Genomic DNA, 17,541 nt, shown 5'->3' on the forward strand with positions numbered 1-17,541 from the left:
CTCATTTCTCCACATGACATTTTACCAGTGGCCTTCTGGTTTGTCCACACGAGCTTCAGCACACTGCAGATGGGCAGCAGCATTTGTTTTGGAAGAAGAATTGTTTTCTTCTTTCTTCTTGCAGCTCCTCCATTGAAGAGAAGCCTCTGATGGTTTCAAATTTGGCCTTTAAATAAACTGCTAATCCTTCAGGTTCACATACTTTTGCCACTTTTATATAATATTGGATCATTTCCCTGAATAAAAGAAAGACAAAGTGTAATATTTCTGTTCCATTTGTTTGCCTGTGTTGGCTGATTTGGGTATTTATGCAGAAATATAGAAAATTCTAACTTAAGCAGCACTGTAGCTAAAAACTAAATATTCAGAGTGAAACCAATAAAAACTCTGCTGTGCACACTGTATACCATAACATTTACACTGTTATCTTTGTTAATTAGCTCAACGACTGGAATAAATGTTTGTTTTGTCATAAAAAGTAATAAATCTGCTGTGCCCCACATTTCCATGCATTTCTACAAGGTACCGCCTCAGAAACATGATCTGCTGTTGCAAACTTACTTGCAATATGTGATATTTACTTAGCTGGAATGAGCTGAAAACAAATATTAGGAGGCACACACACACACACAGACTCACACCAATGCAGCCTCTTAGTGTTAAACATAAAGCCTTGTTGATTGATTGCAAACAATCGCTTTAGCCTGAACAGTATTTCTATTTCTCACTGTGTGAAAGAAATGATTTACTCTGTCTCTCTCTCTCTCTCTCTCTCTCTCTGGGTGTGTGTGTTAGTGTGAGAAAGGCAAGGTAATTAGGTAATCAACAGCTGTGCCAGACAGACAGGAAGCAGCTTGTTAAGAAACTGAAACGAAGAAGGAAATAGATAATGAGAGAGAAGAAGAGTTGGAATGGGCTACAAATAAACTGAAAGAAAAAATCAAACAAGAGGTTGGCAGAAAGGATCATAGCAGGGAAAAGGAGGAAGGGTGCAGGAATAGCTAGAGACAAGGACTGGCAGGAGGATGGAAGGATAAGGGAGGTACAAAGAAGGAGAGAGAGAGATGCATCAGATGTGAAGACAGGTGCTGCTGTCAGCCATGAAACACATGTAAACCTTTTATTGACAGGAGGAACCAATTACTGACAGCTTGAAGCGAAGGAAGTTTTTCACTGTCACACCAGGAAATACAAACAAAGCTATGTGTGGAAAAGCATTATTGTTTTTTATTGTCCGTTGTCAAACACCTGATGTTTCTCCCTGTGGGCACGATGACGAGCCAACGTGTGTGTGTGGATAAAAGCAGGACAGCATGAGAGTAGTAATATATGTGCTAGACTCACCAATGACCAGCCACATGGAAGAAAATGCATTATATGCTAAATGACCGTTGCCACATTCTTTCCCAAAAAAGTCCTCCACAAACATAATAAATGTCTAATCCTAATATTTTTAGTCTTGAATAAACACAGACATGTTGGTCTATCTGAACCAAGCATTTATTGCCTTTAAATATGACTGATTATTGCAAATTTACAGAAGAAAGACAGATTTTTTTGTTACTAGCTCTAAACTAGTTTTTACATTTATATTCTTTATATTCTAATTTACTAAATATTTATAATATAGCAAAACAACTGTAACAATGTCAATTGTGAAAGTCTCAGCTTACATATGACACCTTGTTTGTTTGTGAGACTTGAAGTATCACAGAGCTAGCAATAACCATGTGGCAAGTGGGTCGACTTTGATATGAGAGTTTTTGATGAGTGATAATTGATTTGCATGGTGTTGAAGTCAGTTTGATGTGTGTAAATATGGCTTATCTGTGCTTGTAGTAGAGTTTCTCCTGTTTAATGTGATATGCAATATGAATGTTTTTATTTACATGGTTAGTACAGTGTTATAAGGGGGCCGTGGGGTGGTAGAGCCCTAAAAACCAGAAAGTTTACTAAAAGATCTTGCAGGGCCTGAGCGATGCTAAGAAGAAATTCTGTCTTTAGTTTACAGAAAACAACCATCCACATGTGATTTATTGATCAGCCTGAGCCATATCAGGCAAACTACATGCTGCTGTATAGCTATGCTGCACCGTGCTATAGAAAAAGAGGCTGGAGAATGGTATTTCAAGGAAGACTCCTTTGCCAAAACCTTTTAAAGACGAATTATTCCTAATCTATAAACGGCACCGTGAGTGCACTTCCAGCAGGAGGGAACATTGCAAAAGAAGCGAAATATTTCATTTCTGCTGACTGAATACACTGACAAGCCTCTGCTTCAGTCAGAGCACGCCTCTGCCGCAACAATGTGCTGCCTACATCCATGCAGCTGCTATTATACAAGAACATGTATTAGTCAAAATGTGGTTGATGAATGTCAAAAGATCATGTCATGTGACGAGTGGAGTCAACACTTTATCCATGATTGCTTAACTGACTGACTTGATTTTGATATTAATATCCTGTAAAATGAATGTGTAAGCCAGCGATGCACAGTTAGAATGAAGGTGCACTGATATGGCTGGACACAGCTCTCTTTATGTGTGTGATACACGGTATACTTGTAAGGAAGAAGCTCTTGGAATAAGTTTTGCAGGTGAAAATAAACTGAAATGCAGGATGTGGTGTGTTTTTTTCTTGGCATCCGCAACAAAACAAACAGAAGAACTATGTCATTAAAGCATTGAGTGAACCAGCGTGTCACCAGAAATATGTGATCTTATCAAGAGAAACCCCACAGGACAGATGCCGGAACGCGGTGATGACATTTGATCGACACGTCTGCTCCTAGAAGCATTACATAAATGGATTTTAAGATGCAACCTTGAAGCTGATCCTATCTCTTTTCCACTCCCCGCAGCTCTGAAAGTAAAACCACGATGCATCAACTCTTAACCTTTGTCATTTCCTGCGTCTCCTTTTCTCTCTACACATTTTCCCCACTGTTGGCTGAATGTTAAGAAGACAAGTGTTCACAGGAGCCTCAAAGCAAAGAACACTGCCTCATCGACCAACTCCGATCCCCCCATCCTGCTCTCCCTCTGCCTGTCTCATCTTTTCTTCTCTCTGTGTATAAGCGTGGTAAGACCATGCAGCTGCCTGTCTCCTTACTCTCTATCCTTTACTCCCTCTGTCGCTGTCCTCTCCTCCTCCTGTTCACTGCTAAAAATACAAGCATTCACCAAAGCAAAGGATGTAAAATCGGTTTCCTCACATTTGGTTTTTCCCTCCCTCTCCTTCCCACTATCCTCCTCCTCCTCTCGCTCTTCCCTTTTCACTAAGCAGGCCATTAAAGTAAAAAAAAAAACATTCAGTCAAAGCAAAGATGTTGATCCTTCTCTCCTACCACTGGCTCCTCTCCTTCTTTCTCGGCAGGGGTTTTTATAAAACTTGTGGTTCAAACAGCGTGTCACAGATCTTTTCCCACTTCAAAACACCTTCAAGAAAAATAATGTTGCCCCTGATTTAAGTTTTTTTTTCCTGTTTCTGACATTGTGTTTTTGGGTTGAACGACAAACATGTCAGACATACAGGTGGAGCATGAGTTAAGAGTGAGCTGTGACCAAAACCACTTTCTGTTCCAGGCTGCAAACATGTTTACTTCTTGCTGTAGATTCAAACAGCCAACACTACACTTGCTTCATTTGTTTAGCCATGCTGGCAACACCTCAGGTGTATGTGTGTTTATGTAGCTATTCACCATGTAAATGAGTGCAGGTGGAGGTAGAAGGAACCCCCAGTCAATAAAGACTTGCTTAAATATATCAGGCCCAAACTCACTAATGGGAATGTGTTGTTTAAACACCTGTATTCACCAGTCTGAAACATTCCTCCCTCCTTCTATGCCCTCCCTGCCCTTTGAAAGACAATCTTCTGTCTCACATTCTTACAGAGTAAATCAACTTTTATCTTCTTCCACTCCTTTTCTTCTTTCTGCAGATCCTTTTAGCCTCCTCCTGGGAAACGGAGGCTCCTGGTCCCATCAGTTTGTTTGTGTCATTCGTGCACTCGTGCATGCTCAAGAGCTCTCGAGTCAAGGACACAAGCCTAGTTTTTGATTTACACGATGAAAAGAATTAATTAAACAGCAGCGATGGGGCCCTGGGGTTCCCTTTTACCTATGGATGGGAGAAAGGAAAAATAGCAGCAGGGATGAATGAAAGAACGGAAACTGAGTGGAAAAATGAAGGACAAGAGGGGGAAAGAGAGGAGGGCTGGGTGATAGTATAAGAAGAAATGGAGGACAAGTTGTATAGACTGCGAGAAAGAAAAAAAAAAAGAGCGGGAGGACATGAGGGACACTGGGAGGGAAGGAATGGGAATAAGAGAGCGAAAAAGACGAGCTAAAAGGGACTGGAATATCTCCAACATTTGACACCTCCTCGCCAACACATATAAACACATACACACAGTCACCCACACAAGGGACGTGGGGGGGGAGCTAGTGTTAGCATCGGCACTGCCGCTCGCTCTATGACACTGTACATCTCAAAGGAGGGGGACTCGAACACGCAGGGTCCGCGTAGGTCGCCTTAATTAGCCACACATCCCGCTACGCAGGTTCCCCAGAGGGTTTAACAGGGGCATGGAGGGTGAGGAGACGAAGAATGGGGGAGACAGGAGGGAGGGGATGGATCGGGAGTGGGAGTGGGAGCAAGGGAGGAATGGATAGTAGAGCAGGGGAAATAAACCAATGGGACTGGAAGGTTATTTAAAGCATGGCCTACAAAAACATTCAGAAAAGTACAGTGTGTGTGCGTCTGCATGGATGTTTTGATATGAGTGCAATGAAACATGACCTATGTGCATGTGTGTTTATTTCAGGATGATCCCTCTGATCTAATGATTGGGATGTGTGCATGTCTGCATGCATTTGTACTTGTATATGTGAATGCATATGAGTCTGGTCTGCTGAGTGCGCTCAGGTGGCCAGGGTCATTTTAATGAGTGACAGAATGATGCTAGGAAAGGCTGTTCATATAAACCCCATCCATATCTGCAAGGCCTAATTAGCAAACCCAGGTCATCGCTCAGGGCTATGATAGAGTGGCGAAGCACGGGAGCACTCACCAAACCACACGTAATGAACACAAATGCTGCCTTTATCCCACCAAATCCTGCTGTATCCCAACTATCTTTACGTCCTTTTTCCCTGTAATTGACAGTTATGGTGCTTCCCTTCGTTTATATGAAATGTCTCATCACCCGGAAAATCACAACAGTATCCATTACTTTCCTGAAAATCCAGTAAATGGTGTTGTCTCATGGGTTAACATCCTTAATTGGATGACTAACAGGCCTTTTTTCTGCAGTGTGTGAAGAATCCAGATGTTGAAAATCTTTAGATGTCAGCTTTTTTTTTCTCTTTCACCTTCCTTTATCCATTTGTACAGTTCAGCTCCTTCCTCTCCCTCCTCATCATCACCACTTTTCCATACTCTACACAGTATCCCTTTGCAATTATTCCCCTCTGTTGTCAGCTTTATGTTTTTTTTTAAGCTTTTATCCATAAACTCAAAAACCGCTACAAAAAACAGCATTCCTGAGAAAACTGTGTGTGTTTGTTTCACACACACACACACACAACACAAAGATGCTGTAGTATGACTCTGTCAAACTTTTGCAAGCTGCTTGGGTGGACTTGAAATCGAAAATAAGTCCAGAAAGAAACTGATGAGAGAAGACAGAGAGTGGAGACAGAAACTGAAAAAAGGGACAAAACCATCAACAATGCTCCAACACCCTGTAAAGCAACCAAAAACACATATTGTTTGACAACGTGTGTGTGTGTTCATGTTTAGAGACACTTTTGCCCTCTATTTTGTATTGTGCAATCAAGTGAAGAGAGAAGGGAAAGAAGAAAGTGTGATAAAAACAAGACTATTACAGTGTGCTGGCCATTTCCTCTTCTCTTCTGTTAAAGGAACCCCACAGACTTTGTGTGTGTATTTATGTGTCTGTTCTTGGATTACTTCTGTTTTTCAAGGATAAATCCATACTCACTGGCAGAGCTGTTGAAATATAGTACATGAAATCATTCTATGATATACTGGAAGTTTGGAAAAGCAGAACTGGTGGATGAAAGTGAAAATGTTATGGGAGTACCGTTAAAATTGCATGTCACGCTGGAGTGGTACAAAGCAGAACAGTTTTTTTTCACAAACCAGAATAAAGCTTAGACATCAGGAGAGTGGAGCTTTGAGAGGACATGATGTAAAGTTAAGATGAGAAACTGGTTTGGGGAGTGTTGACTAGAAATCTGACATCTGATCTCTAGCCATCCATTTTCTTAACCTGCTTTGTCCTGTGGGTCACATGGAAGGACAAAAAAACACAAATAAGCTAACATGCACGTCTTTTGTATGCGGGAGGAACCCAGAGCACCTGCAGAAAACCCAGGCACACATGCGGAGAAGGTGCAAACTCCACAGAGGAAGGCCTGAGCCAGGTTTGCGCCAGCTGTGAGGCAACAATGCTAATCACTTCACCCAATCCTTACCCGCCCAATCTGACCATTTATTCACCAAAACGAGCCCTGATACAGCCCGCTGGTGCCTCCACCGACCACCTACAGTGGTGCCTGGAAGGCCTACAAAAGGAAGTGCCCAAGTAGCATCTTTACTGTGTGTCCAAACCATCTAAATGGTGTCTGTGGTAGGGCAGAGCAACCAATCACCCAATCATCGGCTCAGCAATGATGCATTGGAACATACAAAACACAGTAATTTGCTGGTTCAATAGTGAACAGAACAAGCAACACACTGAACAACAGCAGTTATTTTTGTACAAGCTGAACTGCCTTTAAAAGGCCATGTGCTCACATACTGAAGTACAGTACACAGTAAAGAGCATTTGAAAGGTGATGTGACCACTTGAAACACTAGCTACGAATATTTGAGCAGAACTGAACAGAATCATTTTAATCAGCTCCCATGTGATGTGAGAGCAGAAAATCTCAAATATTTTAAAACTCATGCAAACATCCCTGATGTACAGAAAGGTACAAAAAGGATGAGCTTCCTATCACCAGCTGTCATGCAACAAGGGTCAGGGAGAACGTGTCCCTATAATAAAATGGGTCAAGTAATTTGGCCTTGGTTAGACTGATTCAGGCAGAGAACACATGTATCAGACAGAAAAGCGTGCAAAAACTGATTGTGCACGCTCACTATAATATATAAAAACATAAATATCTGTTGCTGCCACACACTGATACACAGACACACACATGCGGTGAATGAAAATGGAAAATGTCTGCAACTATCCGAGGGGAATTCTCCATTTTTCCTGTCTCCCAGGACAAATACTAAAAGAACCAGTGTCGTGCTCTCAGGACTTCTCTTTATTTTGCTCACTTGTTGGCAGACATCCCTCTCTCTTTTTCTATCATCCCTCCCTCATGCTGTGCTTTCAATCCTCAAATGTGCCAACTGAGACTGGAGACATCTTGGCCTCCATGCCTGTTCTGTGTGTATCCCAGGGAGACTGCTCACACTCGAACAAAAGCTTTACTGTAAGTTAGTTTGTCTGTACAACCGCACAGCTCTTAACCTCTCACCGTGCATCTCCCCTTCTTCTTGTGTGAACTTGAACTCGAATACAAAAAAAAAAACAAAACATAATCCTCCAGCTAGTGTGTGTGTATTTCTGAGGAGCTGGATGTGGATTCAAGCATATGAGGCACTGGAGATTAAACATGAAATGAAACTACAGCTTGTATTTTATGACACTTCAAAATAAGATGTTAATTTTGATTAAGATTATCAATAAGACAGTGATGTAACTGAGAAAGTAGGCCAACGCAAATGCAGATCTTCAGCTGAACGGTTTACAGCCTGGTACAGGAACTGTTGGATACATTCTCTGCTTATGATGGGATATTAAGGATAACACAAGCAGTGACCATTAAAGGAACAGCTAGTGTCCATCTTTATTCTCATAGTTTACACAGGCTTCATCAAACTAAGCAGTCTATGTCAGTGGTTCTCAATTATTTGCTACCATGCCCCCCCCCAGAGGACAGACATTTTTTGTCCTCTGGGGAATTAAAATTAAACGTGTGCGGTGTCTCTGCAACTTGAAATGAGTATATGCGCTGTTTTTGACGGGGCTCTGCGGAGACACCGCTCTCTCTATGCAGGCACACAGGAGACAGGACCACGCAAGCGATCTTGGCCAGTTTAGCGCAACCAGGGTAGATTTAGCTGAAATTTAATGAGGAATTCATGCTGTTGAGAAGTTCAAGCCTCTAGTCAGGGAGAAGCGATGACGTCTTGTTGCGCACTTGTGGCATCTATGAGCGGGGCTGTAGCTGCAGCGGACCTGTCCTCATTCGTAATTTAGGGACTTGTAGGGACTATTTTCACCGGACATTCTAAGTGGCAGGCCTCTCATGCCCCCCCTGGCACCTCACCACCCACCGCCCCACTATTTGAGAAGCACTGGTCTATGTGAACTGCTCTAATTTCACCTCAGCTTTAAATTCTATTTTGTCTGTAAAACAACCTTTTATTTTCCTGTACAACTTTGATTTCCTGTGCAACAAATACGCATAAATCAACATGTTTAACATCTGTCAATTCTAAAATATACGATAAACACTTCTTTACAAGAAAACAGCATCACTTTCACTGCTTAGACATATCGAGTGATTTGTGTGTTGACAGTGTTTTAAGCACTCTGTATTCCAGGAGACCAGGTCTATTACTGTGAGAGACAAATTATCTAAATGTAATACATTTAACGTTGCATAAAAACTGACTCCTGCTATCCTGGTATCATGTTCTCACAGCTTTATACAAAATTGTTATTATGTAAAGGCTCTTCCAAGGTAATGACTGTTTCCACCTAAATGCTATCGTTGAATGCTGCAAAGAATTGTTTTCTACTAATTAATTTAAATCTACGGACCAATATATGCAACATTATTCAGCTACTGCAGAAAATACTGTAAAGTCATTAAATGGAATTTTTTTTCTCTTTGGCAGCCAGTGCAAGAAAAAAATACCTCAGGATGATGAAAAACTCCAACACTATTTGGCGAGCGCGCACACACACACACACAGAGGCAGATAAATAGCATGTCATTGTATGGACTGTGGACAGTGCATTACCCCAGTTCTGGTATTGAACGAAGCCCATTAGCACTGTTAATCTATAGATCTAATCACGATCATGAAATAGAGCGCTGCTCCCATTCTGGCAGCATCATCATAAACTGTGGCACATTTTCCTCATGTGACCCAGCGTGCTAAGCTAAGGTCGACATGTTGGTAGGTTTAACAACATCACCATAAAAGAGTGTAAAGAAAAATAAAAATGAAGCCCAAGATCCAACACGGTAAAGGCGACGAATGAACCACACACATAAGAAATAATACAGCATAGAATAATTCAGACTAATAACACAATATTAAAATAATATTACAATAGCTTGAATAGGGACAGACAAATGAATAACTTGAAAAGATAATCAAAATGCGCTCCAACAAAAGACTTGCCTGGGGGCGCCTCAGTGGCAAGTTTTGACAAAGCGGAGACACACATGCACATCCAAAAATCTCATTATAATTCTTTTTCTTTTTATATAGAGGCATGTGGGCAGGAAGGCAGAACTAAGCAGAGTGTCAATAACGCAGTATGACAGTGGTGTGTAATTACAGCTAAACGATATCAGAATCGCCAAAAAATTGCAAGAAATACACAAATAATGAATAATTACTGTATAATCAAAATCAATAAAGAACAAAATACGAGCTGTGGGAGGGCTTTGATCCTTTAATGGAAAAAAAATAATTGAAGTCTCCGGGGACATATGATGCTGGAACATTAATTATGGTCATCAGGATCAACAAGTAGTTTCTTTTTTTGGTCTCAGTTACTGTCAGCCTACATGCATACATGCATGCACCAACCTACGCTCTGGCTCTAATGACTGCATCCACTCACACTGCATTCAAATGTACTGAATGTAATATTATTTAAAAGGATAACAATCAGTAGCACGAATCAATTCATAGGATTGATTGTCAGTGGCGGGAATCATTTCCCATCCTTTCATTCATAAAAAGCAGAATCACAATCTCTACCACTAATATCTCATTAGAGATTAATATAGAGCATCCTATTTAATTAGCCTTCAGCCCACACAGTTATTGATGGAAACCTGTGATCTTGCCTTTGTGTGTTGGCATCATTCTGTGTATACATGTCAGCTTCATTCCCTCCTACAGTCCAACTTCCTGTATGTTTATGCAGGTCTGTGCATGCATGTACGACTAAACACTGCTCATAATCTGAGTTTGGAAGCTCTTTTGAATACAAAAATGTGTCAGTGTGGATGTGAATGAGAGTCACATTATAATCTGCTTTTTAAAGCACCACAATCTGTCATCACTTTGATGAGGTTATTTTTTTTTTACCACACATGAACATGTGCCAAAGCTCAAGGAAATAAGCAGCCATTTAGAACCGCCTCCATCTCAACACCTCAAACAACACCTTCCTGATAGATGACAACGGCCCAGGAAAATAACTTCTTTGCCTCGAGGCTACGATGGCTGGCACATCCCAAAAAAATTCAGCAGCCATACTGAAGTGCACAACAGGAAGATGAACCCAAATGCAAGCCATAATGAGGAGGGCCCGCCCTCTGTTATTCTCCTCAGAAGTTTTAAAGAACATCTGGTAAAAAAAGAAAACTAACTTTTAAATGCCTTATGCTCTTAATTTGAAAGCTCAAAGCTGCTGTGTCACCACTATTATTTCTCTCTGTGCCACATTTAGATTATTTGTTGCTGCTGTTGCTGTCCATCAGTCAAGGCTGGACGTGGCTAACGGCTAGCTAAGTGGTGCTAATTGAGCCAGGGCCCAGCAATAATAGTTAAATGCTATGAGAAATCATTCATCAGGAAGAAAGGAGAGTGGAGAAGGAAGGAGAAGGGAATAAAAGAGAAAAAAAGGAGGGATGAACAGATAGAGGCGCTGTGGACCAAAAAAGAGCAGTACAGTAAAAACAGCAGTATGAAAAAAAAGACAGTGATCTATGTCCTGTAACACATTTTCTGGTCAAATGGCTTTCCATTCAGCCGTCGCTAACACAGCTTCCAGTTGACTTTGCCTTGACACAAACACATTCTGAAACACAGACAGTGTATAATGCATTCTATATTTGGCAGCATAGTGGCCAACATGGTAGAGCTTGTAACCTTGGGTATTTTCTCTCAGAGCAAGGTGTATTTGCTGCTTTTGACTCACTGCACAAACAGACGTGCACATGGACACACACACAGCAATTACATCAGAGAGAAGAAGCAATATAGTAACTAGCTGTTTGCTGAAACTTTTGTTTTACTATAAATCATCATATCAGATTGTGTGAAATACAATTAAGTGATTTGGGCCATTAGTTTCTAACCTGGGGTTGACGTCCCTTCCTTCTTGGGGGGGCGCCAGAGATCACAGGTGGTGCGCCGAGGTTGTGAAGTTACCGAAATAATATTTGTGCAGATTACATTTATAAAATCCCAATAACGCACCCAAGGATATTCAAAACTGAATAATCTAGATTCAATCATATTTTTGGTCCACATTTATTATTTATTTTGTAACCCTTGACCTCTCAATTTGTTAGCTAGCGAGCTAGGCTGGGTCTTGGACACAGGCAAGGGGGGGTTTCAAGGAAAAGTTGGTTATGCTATCCCTTATTTAATACATATAAAACAAGCACTGAAATACTTAAAACATCTGAAAAACGCTGCATGTTTGTTCCCTTCTTGGAGGTGCTCGAGTGACTTAATAGAAACTATAACAGGCAACACTGTGCTGTCAGTCCTGGAATACTTGAAGCGTTAGGGTTTTTCACCAACGTGGATATCTTCATTTGGAGTAAAATTCTTTGATTGTGGTCCTTGGAGCTTGCTTTGGGCTCTGACAGTGTGCCAGATGTATTATTGTTACTCTCGGTGTTGAATCTCCACATTGTTATCGTGAGTTAGTGTTTTTTTTTTTTCATGGTTTTGGGCTTTTCAGTCTCTCACGCAGTGATTGCATTTAATCTGTTTTTATGTTTTTATGTTTTTTTCATCACTACAACAAATTCACCTGGGGTCAAGTGCTAATTGACTGCTGCATTAACAACATAATAAAAGCCAGAGTGACTTCTGTGTGTGTGAGTGTGTGAAAGCCACTGCTTTCACACACTCACACGCATGAACACAAACCAACCAGGACACAGCAATTACTGAGGAAATGGCAAATTTAGCATGACATGTGGGTCAGCGCTTCGCACAGCTCATCAGCCGGGCCTGTGTGGTGTAGAGGACACAGTGATGCCTGTAACCCTCTGACCTCGATCTATCAATTACACACACACACACTCTCTGAGGCTGTAGGGGTTAAAGTTAAAGGTCAGGCAAAAGGCCAGTGAGACAAACTTTTTGCCAATGCAATTACATGGTCTAGTTTTTATTCTGGATTTAAAGATGGCTCATAGAAATCTGTCTAAAGTGGAGGATAGACAGAAAGCAGTGTAAAAACAAACAATTGTGAACCATTAACCTTCTTTTGGCCTTAAAGTAGATAAAAAATAGCCCCTTTCAGACAGTTTATGCAGCACAAATACAAAAAGAATAATAAAACCAGGGGAAAAAAACAGATAAGTGAGCCTCAGCATTACCTCTCTGCTGTGGAGGAGGACTTTCTCTGACACATCACCGCCAACGAACTGCTTCCCGGCGCCATTTCCTGTTTGATCTCCCACGCGACGAGGTTGCTGGGTTTCACAGCCAGGAAGTTGATGCCTGACTGGAACCACACCCTGCAGAGAAGAATAAAGAAAAAAAAGTTAATCTAAAGTTCACACAATCACATTATAAAACAAAAGGGAGGAAAGGAAGCGGATCTGTTCCGGTGACAGTTCAGGCACAATATGCTTAAAATTGAACCTACTTCACTGGAAACATCAGCGCTCCGATATTCTCACCGATTATCTTTCATCTCTGATACGTGCCACACTCTCTTTGTATAAAATGTCTTTTAAAATTGATTCACGCAGCATGGGGCCGCCTCCCACGGTATGTTTTGGTGGGAGAAGACAAAAGAGTGACAGGAGAAGCTCCATGAAAGTTATGAACGTTTTTTAGGCAGAATAATTGCTGCATGCAGGATGGATCAGATGTATGCTGAGCTGCAGATTACATCTAATACATAAATTTCAATTGTGCTGATGAGAATTTTGCTGTGATATGATTTGGGGTTTTGGTTCACGTTGGTTCCTCTTCTTCTCAGCCAGTCTTCCTTATTTTTCCACACTTTCTGTTTTCATCCAGGTTTTCTCCCCATCTTTCCTTCTCCTCCAGATGTCCTCCTTGTCTTCTTTTCCCTCCTTCCTCATTATTCCCCTGTCCCTCTCCCTCTTTTATTTCCCCACCAGGTCTCTTCTTTCATCTCTCAGCCTCTCCATTCTTTCCTCACCTCCTCCTAAAGCATGTCTTCAGCCTTTCATCCATCCCTCTGTGATTCCCTTTCCCCTCTTTCCCCATATACCTTGCTGCATCCCTCACTCTGCCCCTCCTCAATCTCAAGGCATCCTATGGTTAATCTCTTTATTTTCCTTCCATTTCCTCCTCTCTCTAATCCGTTGCGGTGTGTTTTGTTCTATTTATCACCTTGACGAGACCCTCCCTCAGTTTATTAACACACTTTATGGGCACACATGGCAGCTTGTTTACTGCTTTTTTACACACATACAACAATATCTGGCAAACAACAACACAGACATAGTCTTGAAGAAACTTTTCTCCACAACACAGAAGGCAAAAAAAAACTGCCAATCCTCTTTGTCTCCTCTCATTATTATTTTCTTGCATTGTCTCGCTTCATGTCTTGCCAAAAGCTGCCTGCAAATATGTCATGCTCGTCCCTTGACAAGCTCCACATGCGAGTGTAAAGTATACACCTGCGTGTGTATGTGTGTTAACAATCTAAACACGGTGCTTTTCGGTGTTTGCGCGAGGGAGTGATCCTACTTTTCCTTTTCTAACTTTACTTAGGTTATTTTGTGAAAAGATCAAATTCTCCATGGTTGATTTTGTGCATTGCTTATGTGCAGTAAACATGAAGTTTCTGGTCTGGTGTGCATTTACCATAAAATAACAGTGAAGCGCTCTTAAACCTCCTGTTTTATAATTCAGCAGTTGAATATTACAGAAATGTTCTGCTGTCTCCTCTGTCTCCTTTTCGCTAACTGTCCTCCACCTCCATAACCAAAGCAGAATTTAAGATAATGCACTTCAAAGGAAAGTTACAGCACCCCACAAAAGCATATAAAGCAAAGCATTGAGTTAGAAGGAGGGGGAGATATAATGTGAATGACAGGCTGACAGCCGAGCCATATCAGGGAACAGAAACGTATACTTGAACACTGACTGAGAAAAATTCCTTACAGTGATTTTTAGATGACAAGGTCGTGGCAAAGACGAATCATAAATAAAACATTCCAGAAAAATAAATGAATAAATAAAAATCTTCCAGTATTCCTCCAGTGAAAGCACATATCTTGTTCTTTTTTTCATATTGTACAGTAATGTTGTCGTGTAATATCCAATAATAGACGTTCTTAAAACAAACAAAAACTAAACAAAAGTTTTTCTTCTATCTATGTTAATGTTTCAGGCTCAGCTGCACTCAAATAATTGAGGCACTAACCCCCTCCCTTACTCCAGAACTGGGCCTTAAATGGTGTTATTAGTCCACAGCACGCTCCACATGATTTTATTTCACGTTCATTTATTTTTGCACCGTCAACTGCAACCTCCTGCTGCATTATACACACAATAAACAATAAGCAATCCCTGTAAATTCAATATGAGGTACTGAGAAGGGTCCACAACTAAATAAATTAAAAACAAACAAACGAAACAATTCAGTTAAAAAGGAGAAAGAGTGAATTAAAATGCAGACATGATGTGTGAGGGGGTAAACTGATTTTGCTGTCCTGGACTGGAAGTGACGCACATGTACAACCACAAGAACATATATGTAAAGAAGCACAATGTTGCTGCAGTCCCATGGTGCATCTGTCAGGTCTCTGGTGTGTGTGTGTGTGCATGTGTGTGTGCATGTGTGTGTGTGCATGTCTGTCAACAAGCAGGATGATGGACAAGACTGAGTCCCTAAGCTGCTTCTGTCAGATCTGTGTACAGCAACAGAACCTGACAAGTGTCTGTGTGTCGTTCTTTCTCCGTTTGTCGGTTTTTTTAGGTAATGCAGGAAGACAAGCACAACCTCTCAGTGTTCTACCTCTCCCTCTGTATCTCCTCCTGCTCATGCCTGAAACTTGATGACTGATCTGGACCACTTTACGTCTGATAAACACGCCCCAGCAGCTCATATTTACAGGTTTCACCTTCTCTTTTACTATTTCAGTGTAAAAACAACACTTTATTTACAGCAAGCTACATTAATTGAACACTGTTTTTTTCCCCTGTTCCCAGGGCGATGCTCACGCACTGCACATCTTCACAGATTCACAGCTACAGTCTGCTCCTGTTGGTCATTCAGTGGCTTCCAGAGCATTACAATTGATTTCCTTTTTCCTGCAGCACTGCCTCATTTATAGGCACCTCAACATTAGTTTTTGCAGTAGTAAAAAAATCCGGCGGTGTGCCAAAAGTCTACACTGTGAATAATGTTTGCTTATTTAATCCAGCGCTGTGATTTCAAAATGTGCAAAATGTGTTTCTGTCAATGTGATGATGCCTGATGGTTTTTTTATTTTTTTTATACCCTCCCAGGGGTCACAGCTCGGATGCAATTTGGCTTTTTCTCTAAAAGATATTTTGAATCTTTAGCTGTTGGTTGATTATTGTTGGAGACAGTTTGTGGAATACGTCTCATGGCATCAGAACAACCAATGTTTACTTCCTTTGTCAAGTACAACTTTTTTAAAAGCTGCCTTCTATTTACATTATCCAGTAATGCATACAGAGTGCCTTTTTTAAACCTAAATGATCATTGACTATAACACCAGAGATTTCATCCTTTACCAACCTGTTTCCACTCCAGAAAATCAACACAAGTTACAGAGAAGCATTGACAGAACTGAGCAAAGAGAGGAAGGATATGCATTGCTTAGCCGTTTCACCAAGGACTAAGGACCCAAGAAACTAAACAATATGTGCAAAGACAGGATAACAATATGTTTAACTACAGAGAGAAGTCCAATTAATTCCCTTTACACTAATCCTATCCTTTAAATACACTTTTCGCATCCTCACCTCCGAAAAACCTTGAAAGAGAAATAAAGCACTGCTTATTATACATAACAATATGTCAGCAGCACACACCAACATGCCGTCTACATAGAAAACAATCTATAAAATGCAGACCTGTGGCCTGCGTGTGTATAGGAGTAAATCACTGCAATGATACTGGGTTTTCCTAGATGATTGAACAGATGCACAACCAGAAAGAATGTGAACTAAGTAAGGTAGACACAACCATGAGGGTGTATGTTCAGATGTGGGTACACACTCCTGAAAGGCCAAACCTTTATGATCATAGTGAAAAACATTGGTTTCTTCAGTTGAGTCTAGCAACCACCAGGTAGAGTACTCTACCTGGTTCACAACGTCCATACATGTGGACGATTCTATCCTCATTCATGGCTCAGGATGTAAAGGTTTCCATTCCCTTATTTGTCAAGGTACACATTTTTTTATCCATGTATCCATACAGTTCTCATGGATCTTGCTTCTCTAAATCTTTGCTCCAGTCTGTTAGCTGCACACAACACCACCCTGAGGACCCCTTGACCAGACAAGCCCTTCTGCCACAACAACGATGACCTCCTGTCTTTAAAGGTCTATGTACAGGCAGCCGGGCCGCGGGGCTCACCCAGGACTCGCTGGAAGGATTATTATTTTTCCCAGCTGACCTGGAAGTGTCTGGGGACCCCCCCAGGAGGCGTTAGAGGCTTTTCTAAAGAAATCTCAGCACCTGGTGTCGCTACAAAGACCCTGATAGACGAAGTGGTGAGGAGGATAAAAAAAAGGTTCACCATTCATCTTCTGTCAGACTGTGTTTGTGGACTTTACCTTAGCTTTCCAACCTGTTCTATAATTGTGGTTACAACCTCTCTTAATTCCTGGTATGTGACACATTTATATACTCTAGTGAACCTCCCATCATAGCATAAACCCTTATTGCCTGAAAAGTCTGTGTTTTTAGAGCCTGTGGGCTTTACAAGGGTGAAAAACTGACAGATCTCTGCAGCAAGAATATAACTCAAAAGGCTTAGCGAGTCTACCAAGGCTTACAAGTGAACTGAATGTGCGATCCCAAGTCGGCAAACATGTTTGTGTTTAGAAGAGCTCATCTTAAGCCCTGAAGATGTGTTTATGTGTTTACCTTACCTACACATTATTCCAATGAACTTTATCAGTTGCTCATTAGTGATTCCACAGAAGAATAGAAGTTCTATTTCCAAGTTTATCAGTGTTGTTGACAAAAAAGCAACAACATCTAAATATATAAATAAAA

At 41.1% G+C, this 17,541-nt stretch overlaps 1 protein-coding gene across 1 annotated transcript in view; it reads right to left on the bottom strand.

Moving 5' to 3' along the window:
• LOC114441524 (transmembrane protein 132D) overlaps window positions 1–17,541 on the bottom strand; it is a 169,723-nt gene that overhangs the window by 62,260 nt on the left and 89,922 nt on the right. Inside the window, exon 4 of the mRNA XM_028414495.1 lies at window positions 12,677–12,817. Within this exon, the coding sequence (XP_028270296.1) occupies window positions 12,677–12,817 (141 nt within the window). The remainder of the gene's footprint in view (window positions 1–12,676; window positions 12,818–17,541) is intronic.

This window comes from Parambassis ranga, chromosome 9 (genome assembly GCF_900634625.1).
Source record: "Parambassis ranga chromosome 9, fParRan2.1, whole genome shotgun sequence".
NCBI lineage: Eukaryota > Metazoa > Chordata > Actinopteri > Ambassidae > Parambassis > Parambassis ranga.